The 12,029-nt window shown below is 41.9% G+C and overlaps 2 protein-coding genes across 4 annotated transcripts in view; both read right to left on the bottom strand.

Annotated features, from left to right (window-relative positions):
* KAT14 (lysine acetyltransferase 14) overlaps positions 1-7,754 on the bottom strand; it is a 32,570-nt gene extending 24,816 nt beyond the window's left edge. For all 3 annotated transcript variants that reach the window (XM_006087984.3, XM_006087985.3, XM_014455155.2), the window contains exons 1-2: positions 7,463-7,754; positions 5,285-5,403 (exon numbers count right to left, since the gene is read on the bottom strand). In XM_006087984.3, the coding sequence (XP_006088046.1) occupies positions 5,285-5,403; positions 7,463-7,721 (378 nt within the window). In that variant the 5' untranslated portion in view covers positions 7,722-7,754. The remainder of the gene's footprint in view (positions 1-5,284; positions 5,404-7,462) is intronic.
* Positions 7,755-7,995: 241 nt separating this feature from the next.
* Positions 7,996-11,968, bottom strand: PET117 (PET117 homolog). The gene is made up of 2 exons (XM_006087987.3): positions 11,835-11,968; positions 7,996-8,183 (listed from the first exon to the last, which is right to left on the bottom strand). The coding sequence occupies exons 1-2, from the start codon at positions 11,928-11,930 to the stop codon at positions 8,040-8,042; spliced, it is 240 nt and encodes a 79-aa protein (XP_006088049.2). The 5' UTR covers positions 11,931-11,968; the 3' UTR covers positions 7,996-8,039.
* Positions 11,969-12,029: the final 61 nt, after the last annotated feature.

The following is a 12,029-nucleotide window of genomic DNA, read 5'->3' as shown; positions in this document are numbered from 1 at the left end:
TTATTTCCATAAGGAGCGTCCTGAAGCTGTAAGGAATCTAATAAAGTGCAATTCATGCCCCATCATCTGGGTCGACAGCATAACTCCCAATAGTACCACGAGAAGACTTATGCCTGAAGGCAATTCTGCTGTTTCCACTGAGTTTCAATTTCTGCCATCCTTAAACTTGTAAAACTTGCAGATGGCCTAACAAATAATTAACCCCATGAACAGATTTTTCAAATTCTTTCACTGATTTTTGCATTGGGTCAACCAAAAAGCAGTAATTGTTCATGAGGAGTTACTATTTAATGGATATGGAATTTCAGTTTGAGAAGATAAGAAAATTCTGGAGGAGAAACCAAGATGGCGGCATAGGTAAACACCGGAAATTGCTGCCTCACACAACCACTTCAAAAATACAACTAAAAGACAAAAGGGACATCATCCAGAACCACAGGAAGGCTGGCTGAGTGGAAATTCTACAACTAGAAGGAAAGAGAAAAGCACACTGAGACTCAGAGGAGGTGCGGAAGTAAAGTGCAGAGGTACGGAGGCGCACGTGGAAAGGGCTGGCAACTGAGGACACGGTTGTCTTTTTCAATCGGGAGGGAGTCTCAAGCTCCCAACTGCTTTGAACTCCAGTTCCGGGCGAGTCTCTGGGGACCCAGACTCATACGGGAGAAACTGGACTGTCTGGCATCGGTCAGAACTCGAGGGCGGCTTTCTCTCAGAGGTGCTTGCAGCGATTACCGGGACACTGAGAAGCGGGGCCTCTTAGGGTAGGACTGAGGAGCAGCCATAGCTGCTTGCTCCGCCCTGTTGATTACCTGAGACCCCGCCCCACCCAAACTGTGCGCATAGGCTTTTGCATATGAAAGGCCTGGCCCTTTGCAATCTGAAAATTACCTAACAAACTGCAGCTGGGTCAGAAAGACCCAGAACTTCCAAAAGAAGGCCCAAGGCCCCACAGCAGCTTGCATTGTTTCACAGCTGGGCCTCATCTGGGCACCTCCAAACCCCAAACAAAGAAGAGGAATCTGCAGATCTCTCCATAGCTCCTGCTGGGTAGCCTCAGGCAGAGGCTAAATTAGCACCTCCTTAGAGATCCAAGAGCCAGTGTACCCAGTGGTCAGAGTGGGACCATCCAGATTACAACTCCTCAGATCCATAAGGGACACACTCAGGGGGCAGACTCAGTGAGCACCAAAGCCCCACTGAAGCAAGTCTTGCCCCAGAAGGGTGTCTCCAGCACAGAAGTTCTCCCACTGCAGACACAGCTGATTCTCACAGTCAATTAGCCTGGAGGTCAATTCCTCCCAGTGATACCAACAACAACCAAGGCTTAACTACAACAAGACTGTGCACAAAGCCCACAAAGGGGTGCACCAAGAGTTTCCACCTCAGGTGATTGCGGAGGTTAAGCCACTGGGCCCTATAGGACACCTAGCACAGAAAGCCACTCTATCAACACAGGGAAGCATAAAAAATGCAGAGACAAAGAAACAGGTCACAAATGACAGAAATGGAGGAAAGCAAACTACTGGATAGAGTTCAAAACCACACTTATAAGGTTTTTCAAAAATTTTCTAGAAACCGCCAATAAATTTAGTGATACCCTCAAGAAATCTAGTGAGATCCTCGAGAATATGAAAAAGGACCAACTAGAAATTAAGCATACACTGACTGAAATAAAGAATATTATACAGAGTTCCAACAGCAGACTAGAGGATCGCAAGAATCAAGTCAAAGATTTGAAATATGAAGAAGCAAAAAACACCCAACCGGAAAAACAAAAAGAAAAAAGAATCCAAAAATATGAAGATAGTGTAAGGAGCCTCTGGGACAACTTCAAGCGTACCAACATCCGAATTATGGTGGTGCCAGAAGAAGAGAGAGAGCAAGATATTGAAAACCTATTTGAAGAAATAATGACAGAAAACTTCCCCTACCTGGTGAAAGAAATAGACTTACAAGTCCAAGAAGCGCAGAGAACCCCAAACAAAAGGAATCCAAAGAGGACCACACCAAGACACATCATAATTAAAATGCCAAGAGCAAAAGACAAAGAGAGAATCTTAAAAGCAGCAAGAGAAAAAAGTCAGTTACCTACAAGGGAGTACCCATACGATTGTCAGCTGATTTCTCACAGAAACTATGCAGGCCAGAAGGGAGTGGCAAGAAATATTCAAAGTGATGAATAGCAAGAACCTACAACCAAGATTACTTTATCCAGCAAAGCTATCATTCAGAATTGAAGGTCAGATAAAGAGCTTCACAGATAAGAAAAAGCTAAAGGAGTTCATCACCACCAAACCAGTATTATATGAAATGCTGAAAGGTATCCTTTAAGAAGAGGAAGAAGAAGAAAAAGGTAAAGATACAAATTATGAACAACAAATAACACATCTATCAACAAGTGAATCTAAAAATCAAGTGAATAAATAATCTGATGAACAGAATAAACTGGTGAATATAATAGAATCAGGGGCATAAAAAGGGAGTGGACTGACTATTCTTGGGGGGGAATGGGGTGTGTGGGGTGCAGGAAGAGACTGGACAAAAATCGTACACCTATGGATGAGGACAGTGGGGAGGAGAGTTAGGGCAGAGGGTGGGGTGGGAACTGGATGGAGGGGAGCTATGGGGGGGAAAAAGAGGAACAACTGTAATAATCTGAACAATAAAGATTTAATTTAAAAAAAAAAAGAAAATTCTGGAAATAGATAGTGGTGATGGTTGCCAAACAATGTGAATATACTTCATACCACTGAATTGTACACTTAAAAATGCTTAAAACCTTAAACGTTTACGCTATGTATATATTACCTCAATTTTTAAAAGTTACTGTTCAAGAAATACTTTAAGGAAAGAATGAAGTGAACTTCTGGCGGCTCTCAGACTCCTAGAGTAACCCAGAAACAGGATTCACTGTTAATCTCAGTGGTAAATACAGAAGTATCTATTAATTTACTTATTTCTGATACTATTTTTTTAATATATGAAACATTTCATGACTTTAAAAAGTTAAAATTCACATACTTACTTGAAAACAACTTTTATCTATTATCACAATATTTTCTGAGGAAACTACAAATTCAATATATAAAGGACATAGTTTTCCTCCTGTCCTGGAATTTATAATCTAAAATGAATCCCAGTCCAATTTTCTGCTCTCCCACTCTCAGACCAAGCTGGCCCTGTGAACCAGTGCATCCCAGGGCCTAGCCCAGGGCTGGCACAGCCACAGCAGGCACTTCACAAGCATCTTGAAAAACCAACATGGTCTCTTTCTTTACCTGCAAGGTAAGGATAACTGTCCAGGACAAGAATGTAAAAAATACACTCTCCTTCCCAAGCACATGATAAAATTTCTCTTGCATTTCAAACTGTTGTTCAGAAGCCACCAAAGAGGAGGGCAGGAGACAGAAAGAGGGCATGGGAGAAAGAGGCCTTTTAGTCAGGAGACCAGACCTCTTTACTGTTGGTATTTTGTAATACAAGCAAGCATTTCTATGTATTACTTTGATAAATTAACAAATATAAAGTTTAAGATTTAAAAAAACACACAGAAAATTCACATTCCAATATATCTATAACCAGTATTTGGTGGCATCAATGGAATCTACTCAAGACCAACTGAGTTTCTTTCAGCTCTTTAATGAGACTGAGTTTTTAAGATGCAACAGAAACACTGATCAGTAGCTTGCCAAGAACCAGATGTGTCTGATCTAAGTTATGATTTAATCAGACCAGTATTATCTACCATCAGTGTGTCTTTGGAAGTAAAAAATAATTTTCAAGGGATGTTAGTTTAACTAAATGTGCAAACTGAGCCAATATTACATATTCTGAGCAACACAATAAAAACTACTTTTTCTTTTAAAAAGAACCTTCACAGAAAACTCACATTCTTGAAAATAACAAAAATACATATATTTGCTCTTCCATATTATAGCTTTTGAAAAGCTACCTGCAGGCAAATGCAAATCTGCCTACATATGCACACATCAGAATAACCTATTAATATTAACCTGACCTTGGCTAGAGGCAGATCTCATGTATGCTTCAAGAAAAATATTGGAATTACAATATTCATGAGACTATATCCTCAATACAAACTTCATTTTCTACTCATACATTTTCAGACAAGTCAAAGACTCACTCTCTCCATTCAGCACTGACAGATTTCATGATGAGCTATCTAATAAAGCTCTGATAACTAAGACATCTAAGGCTGCTAAAGCAACTACAATTTACAAGGAATACCTGAAGTGGCCTAGATGGTACAATCTACAATTTTTCTCATTACCCTGTTCATTTCCTTCATAGCAAAAAAGTGCTATGGGTAACTAACTTATTTGTCTGCTTACAATCTAAAATAAATGTCTAGAATGTCACACCTGGGGCACGGGTTATAGCTGTCTTGTTCATCACAGTAGTTTCCAGGCACTCAAAATTTGTTGAATCAATAAACATAAAATTGAAAATTTTATGTGCTTAAAGACTATATGTACATTGTGCCTACTATAGATATACTAGTATTAATATAAAAACAAACCAAAAAATTAATATAACCAAAGATAAATAAAAAGCTATTATTCAGACTATATAGTTGGATTATGGTATTGGTACTGAAGATGGTTAAAAGTAGACATAGGGCCCTGGCCGGGTGGCTGTTGATTGGAGTGCTGTCCTGGGCACCAAAAGATTGTGGGTTCAATTCCTGGTCAGGGCACATACCTAGATTGTGTGGGTTTGATCGCCAGCTGGATGCGGGAGGCAACAGATTGATGATTCTCTCTCTCCCTTCCTCTCTAAATTAATAGGGTGAGGATTTTTTAAAAAGCAGACATAAGTATTCATCAAACAAAAAATATTCAAATAGGTTTGCATTCAAATGCAGAAAAGTGGATTATGTTGGTTTCTGCAATCAACCATGTCTTTCAAATTTATTTCCTATGTGGCCATCTTTACAATTTTTAAAATGGTTTCATTGTTCAAGAAAAGGCTGCCAGAAAAATGTGACCCTCATTTTCAATTAAAATCAAAATTTAGTATTATAGATAAAAATGATATCGTGTGTGAAGTTTTCAAGAATCTCAACCCCAATTCACTAAGTTAGCAGTGAGTCCCATCCAAGAACTCCTTTCTCCACACATTCAATATATAATTTTGATGGGGAAATAAAAAGTGACCCTCCAAACAGCTCAAAATCTCATATAAGTTCCTCTTCCTGTAGATATTCCAATAAATTCCTTGGAGGACCAACCTCCTGAATTCTATAGGAAGAGCCTTTACTCACTTGCTGCCATGTTAGCTTCAGCCTTTCATACTGCTCCTTGCCATCTTCTGAGCAATCGGAACAAGTAAACCTAAAGAAATTATCACCCTTAAGGTAACTGAGCTGTTCCCTCAGCTGACCTAGGAGAAAAACAAAAAAGTATATCATAGGTTTATCTAAGAAGAGGGATAACTCAAAGGTTTAATTCATTTAGCAACCAGATTTTAAGTTTCCCATACTGTTTTTCCTTTATTTCACCCGGTTCATGATAGAAGGAGGCAGGGAAGGGAATAGAGAAGATTTTTATTCTTCCAACATCAGGGTATGCCCATGAAGATCTTTGGTTCCCTAACTTTTAGAAGATGTTGGAAAAAGCAATTATTGCTCACTGGATTTTCCAACTGTTAACATTCCAGACTCCTACAGGTCTCTTCACACACTCTTTCAAAAAATATCTGAGCTCCCACTGAGTATCAGGCTCTGGGCTAGGAGCTGGGAATACTATGCCCAAGACAGGCATAGTAACTGCTCTCAGTTTACAAATTCTGTAGGGGAAACATGAGGAAATAGGTAATCACAACAGCACAGTGGTTCTCCATCCTCACTGTACATCAGAATGGTTTTGTTTTAATGTCTTGGCTTACCCCACATGAAATAAATCAATCTCTGAAGTGGAGCCTGGGTCTACATTTTTTAAAGTGACACATGCTCTGGAAGACATGAAAACCACTGCAGTAGTAAGGGCAATGTGAGGGCACATAAAAGGGAAGATAGGAGACCCATATTGGGAAGATAGGAGAGCTAGAAAAAGTGGGTTCTACAGGATGGCTAGAATTGGCCAGGGGAAGAGAGGTGCTTGTGTGTATGGGGGAAGGGCATGGAAGCTAGAGATGAATATTCCAGAAAGAAAATTAAAATGTGCTGAGTCCCAGGGATGAGAGAGACTTGTTTGTAGAGAATTAAAAGCTCACCCTAACAGCAGAGGTCTGTTTATGTGTGAGGATAATAGGATACTAGAGAGAGAGGCTAAAGAAGTTAGCAGGGGCATAATCATAAAGGGCAGGTTAAGATGTATACCATCAGGACAAGGAGAAAGCCACTGAGATTTTCAGGCAGGACCCTGAATTAATAAGCAGAAAGCGACACCTCACAAACAAAAGCTACCTATAATGAAGTCTAGACTTGTTTTCTGTGAAAAGTTATGTTAGTAGTAACTATTAATCTGAATAGTTGAATCTTCACCAAAAACATTTCCACATACCAGAAAATAACCCACTTCACAATTACCTAGTTACAAATTCTATTACACAAAGAATTCCTCTAGTGCAGTGGTCGGCAAACTCATTAGTCAACAGAGCCAAATATCAACAGTACAACGATTGAAATTTCTTTTGAGAGCCAAATTTTTTTAACTTAAACTATATAGGTAGGTACATTGTTATTAACTTAATTAGGGTACTCCTAAGGCTTAGGAAGAGCCACACTCAAGGGGCCAAAGAGCCACATGTGGCTCGTGAGCCGCAGTTTGCCGACCACAGCTCTAGTGCATACGTCTTTACTAGACTCTGCCTAATAGGAAAACCCTGTTGTGGTAAGACGCATGATGACTGGCAAAGCATATCTTCCTTGAGAACTAGGAAGCTAGCAGGTGAAAAGACTGAGTTGAAAAATTAAAGTATCAGGGGAGCATGTGTGTGTATCTATCTCTTGCCAGCAGATCATAGAGGCCAAAAAGAGAAAACAAGAATGATCCTAGGGGAAAAAAGAGCACAAAACACTTTAATCTGCTAATTCTGGCCTTACTTCAGCCTACCATAGCAGGAATTTTCCATGTAAGTTAAATACTAAGAGTAATTTTTATGAACTTGAACTTTAATTCTACACTGGGCCCCAAAGTCTTAACATAGCCTTATTAGAAAAATCTGGCTAATTTTTTTAAGTAACACAGGATATCCAATTTTCTAGTCTTTATTGGGTTACCATCAAGAACGTTATTTTAACAATGTGATAAATATCAACAGTAATTTTTATAAGTATAAATGTGTCTGTTTTATATAAATTTGTAGTTAATCAACTAAACTAAAAATATAATAATTATCTTTTTATTTAGGTCTATTTTACATTCTTTTTCCCCCCCCATGGGTTAGAAAAACAAACACATAGAAACTGACAGATCAGAGGAATCGAGAAGCTCCTTACTGGCTGGTATCCATTTTTGGCATTTGTCACAGAAGTAGGACAGCTGCTCCTCCATCCAGGACACATCTCCTTCATCACTGTTGAGGGAATCCCCACTCTGATCATGAGACAAGTCCACTGATGCCTGGTCCTCCGATTCAACAATCAGGAGAGTCTCCCCCTCCACCTCACCCTCCTCCAGTCCTTCTGAGGTAGAGGTTCTTGTGGCTTCGTCATCATGGCGACTTATCAAACTACCCAGGTGGATGTTACTATCCATCCCTTCTTTCTCAGAGGGTCAGAAGTGCTTTCGTAACAATCCTAAGCTCTGACCAAGCTTAAAGAGGCCTTTATCAGGATTACACAAACAAAAACTCTTCAGGAGAGTATCTGCCCTATTCTCTACTCCGATATAATGAACTTTTAAAGTAATAATTTAGTATAATCCATTGTCCTTTTCCTTGATCGAGTTTAAAAGGACAGTGACCAAAAAAAGGTTGAAAATCTTACTAAGCTATTCTCCATCAACACACTCACATGCACATACACATTCAACACTATCTGTCCCATCAATATTTCACATTCATTTCAAGTCATGTTATTTGAGATCCTTTGCCAATAACATCTTCTCTCTTTCGGCTTCAAGTTGCTCAGTCAAAAGAATCTGTTCTCCCAAAAGACGAATGTTTTCTTTTTTCCGATTTTGCCTCTCAATGTCTCTGATCACTCCGTCACGAAGCCTCTAAAAATGTAAGAAACAGATTTCAGTAGCACCCTGAACAGGTGGTTCCCATCCTTGTTACATTCAAAACCAAATAACAGTGTTACCAAAATACACTTAAAACTTTCAGATGCCAAATATCCAACTACTCTTTTAACTTTCTCTATAAATTTAAAATGTAATAAAGAAACCATCAAATTAATCTGGGAGTATGCTATAACGTTATCACTTAAATGACTATTGACCATATTTTAAGAAATTGCTGAACACTGAGTATAGAAAATTTAAATGGAAATAACAATTAAAAAAGAAAAATTGTCACTATGTTGAATTTTAAAACTTTTAATTGATATATGACACTTAAAATATTTGATAAGAATTATTATGGTAACTCTGTGAACTACTTTCCTGTTAGCAATTTTCCTAACTAAATAAACATCAAAGAAAAAAAAAGATTGCTAAAATATGAACAAGCTATAAGGCAGATGCAAAAAAGTAAAAAACCCAGCTTCTAGTATACAAAAAGTAAAAATTATACAGAATTACTAATCAATTATGTAACAGAGAGAGAAGGGAAAAAAATAGAATGCTACTATCAGAGGAAAAATTAAAGGCCCATCAATGGTAGTTACTTTGATAAGCACTAAAGAACATGGACCTGGCACCAAAGATGAGACTTTTTAAAGCATCAATCCAGTCATGACTAATAAATACCATTTTATAGTCACAGGTCACAAAATGCTCTAATAAGTTTCTAATAGCAGCCTTGTGAGGCAGGATTAATGGGGATGGGGCAGGGGTCTGAACTTTTTTTTTAAATTATGATGATGTCTATTTAAGAGACTTTCACCAAGTATCTACTTGCTGGACCTCGAGGCCTAGAGCTTCATTCCCTATTATGAGGAGTAGAGGGTCCTAAGACTAATAATTCAACTGAAAACCAACTTTCTTGATCCCTGAACCCTTGGCAAGACTTCCAGAGACAGAAAAGGAAGTGCTCATTCCACTCCTCCCTCCCCAATTCTTCCAATCCTGTGCTCCTCACCACCCCACCCCCAAAGCTCACACCTTCCACTGTAATCCCTCCACAACTGTCTGAGATCCTACCCTTTTCAGAGACTTGAGTACATGCTTAGGATCTTGCTCTTGAATCCATCATTTGCTCTCTTCCTCCAAGTTTCAATGTGCACGCTGACCGCCTCCCACATCTTTCCTGTGAGGTCCACTTAACTACCTTACGAACCACCTCACTTACTAACCACTAAGGCTTCTCCACTATTCCAATTCTAACACCTAGAACTCTGGCTCCTCACGTAAGTACTACTTGTTTTGCAGGGTTCCCATGAGGATGAAAGATAATGTATATAAAATGCTTGGTACAGTGCCTGGTATGTAGTAGACAGTCAAGAAACAACAGTCATTATTTATTTCTTGCTTCCTTGAACCTTCTTACATATCCACCATGTCAATCATTTGGCCAACTCTTCCCCACTGCTAGAAAGTAAGCCCACAATGAATGATTGGATGTAAGATAAGATAAACACAGGTTATTCTGGTCAATCTTTTCTTCATCTCTAACTTCCAAATATCTAAATCTACCTGTTCTTCCACTCTAGCAGGCAGCCAGGGTTTCTTAACCCTGGCTGCCTGCTAGAATCCTCTGGGTCACTTTTATTTCTTTTTAAATATTTTTTTTTTATTGATTTCAGAGAGAAAGGGAGGAGAAAGAGATAAACATCAACGATGAGGGAGAATCATGATTGGCTGCCTTTTGCAGGCCCCCTACTGGGGACTGAGCCCAAAACCCCTGCATGTGCCCTTGACCGGAATCGAACCCAGGACCCTTCAGTCCGAAGGCTGACGCCCTATCCACTGAGCCAAACAGGCTAGGGCTGGGTCGCTTTTAAAACATACTTAAGCCCAGCTGCTGTGGCTGGGTGACTGAGTTTCAATCCAGATCAGCGCACTTGCTGGGGGTTTCGGGCTCCATCCACAGTGTGGGGCGTGCAGGAGGCAGCCGATCAATGATTCTCTCTCATCACTGATGTTTCTATCTCTCTCCCCCTCTTCCTTCCTCTCTAAAATCAATAAACAAAACATACGTAAGCAGAATCCCCATCCCCAAGAGATTCTGATTTAATAGGCCTGGAGTAGGGCCCAGCCTCAGCTGCATTGTAAAAACTTTCCAGGAACATCGGGTGTGTGGCTAGGTTTCAGAACCAAGCTCTAATAATCCAGCCCTCCCTGACACTCTGAAATTCCCTGTTCACTGACCTCCGAGCTATATCTGACACACTCTACTCCCTCTCAATTTTTCTTGGGATCACCATCTTCTTCCTTCTTGGGAGGAAGATTCCTGCCTCTATTACAAAAGCTACTCCTTTAGAACCCCAAATCTCTAGTCTCTTCCAAGCCTTTTCATCATTAATCACCCCATTCCCTCCTCCACACAATTCTTGTATCTTCACAGGGTTCCCCTCCTCTGATTTCCGTGGATTGTGAACACCGAGGACAAAGCCCTCATCTGCTTCATATCTGAATACCGAGCACACAGCACAGTCCAATGCAAGCAGTGACTTTACTATTGATTCAGGTCATTGCATTCACCCCTGGCCAACTAGGCTCTACCAATACCCGCGCCCAGGTGTCCTCTGAGAGTTCACCAACCACCCAGTTCCGGTTCCCACACTCAACATGCAGCGCTGTTTTCAATCAGTTAGTCTGTCTCAGGGGCGGCTTTGCTTCCTTATCTTTGTTTCCCAAAAGTTCCTGGCGCACAGTGATCAGTCATTAACCGTTTACTAACTTGAATAAGAAAGTATGAGCAGAGAGACACAGCATGGTCGGTCAGGCTAGTGATCAGCAAGTCAGGGTATTATTTCTAGGGATGTAAGTACCAAAAAAAGAAAAATTGGAGGCTGGCATCGTTAACGTTCACAGAATCTAGTTTTCATGGAGATCAACCAAGAACTTGTGTGTATCCCATGGACACAGACAATAGTGAGGCGAAGGCCGGGGGCGGGGGGGGGCAGGGACGGGCTAGAAGGGGTCAATAGGGGAGAAAAGGGACACGTGTATTGCTTTCAACAATAAAGATAAAAAAAACAACAAAACATACAAGCATCTCACCAAATTACCTTGGCCAAAGGCACGAAGGCGGATGCGGGAATGCTTCTTTATCGTGGGATAGTCTTATTCGCATTTAAACACCGCAGGACCAATCGTGGGCCCGGGGGTGGAGAGGCCATAACCTGCTGAGTGCACCCCAAGGAAACGCCTCCCCTCCTCCCCTCCTGCGGCCCCAGTGACATTCTAAAAGGTCGTGTCGCTGCCGGCTGGCGGCCACTAGAAAACGGGGCCGCTCCCCACCCCACGGGCGTGCGTTCGCGGAGCACAAACTTCAGCGCCGAGGGCCGGGCTCCCAGGCGCCCGCGGGCGGGAGGGTGGCCTGGACCTCGAGTGCGCACGCGGCCGGGGGTGGTGGTGCTACAGCGCCCCAGGCCGAGCCCGCGACGCGTGGGTGAGTGTGCGGTTGCCGGGCCGCACCGCCGCTGTTGAGAGGACGAGAGAGAAGGAAAGACCAGGACCAGCAGGAAACCACGCGGAGAGACGGGAGACCCCCAAGGCCGCCGCCGCCGCGGGGCCCGGAAGAGACCGTCACGTGACACCGACCTGCCGGTCCTGCCGCTGGTTCAGATGCACGCCGACCACGGTGGCCGCCGTCAGCACCACCGAGAGGCCCAGCACCAGCTTCGAGCTCCTCGACATCCCCGCGCCGGGCGCCCCCTCCCACCACGCGAGGGCCAGGGCGCCGCCGAGCATTCGTCGCCGCCAGTGCGAGCCAGACCCGACCCTGGAGCGCAGATC

The sequence above is a fragment of the Myotis lucifugus genome, unplaced genomic scaffold (genome assembly GCF_000147115.1).
Source record: "Myotis lucifugus unplaced genomic scaffold, Myoluc2.0 scaffold_42, whole genome shotgun sequence".
NCBI lineage: Eukaryota > Metazoa > Chordata > Mammalia > Chiroptera > Vespertilionidae > Myotis > Myotis lucifugus.
The sequence above is the reverse complement of the archived record's forward strand: the minus strand, read 5'-3'. Positions and strand labels throughout refer to the sequence as shown.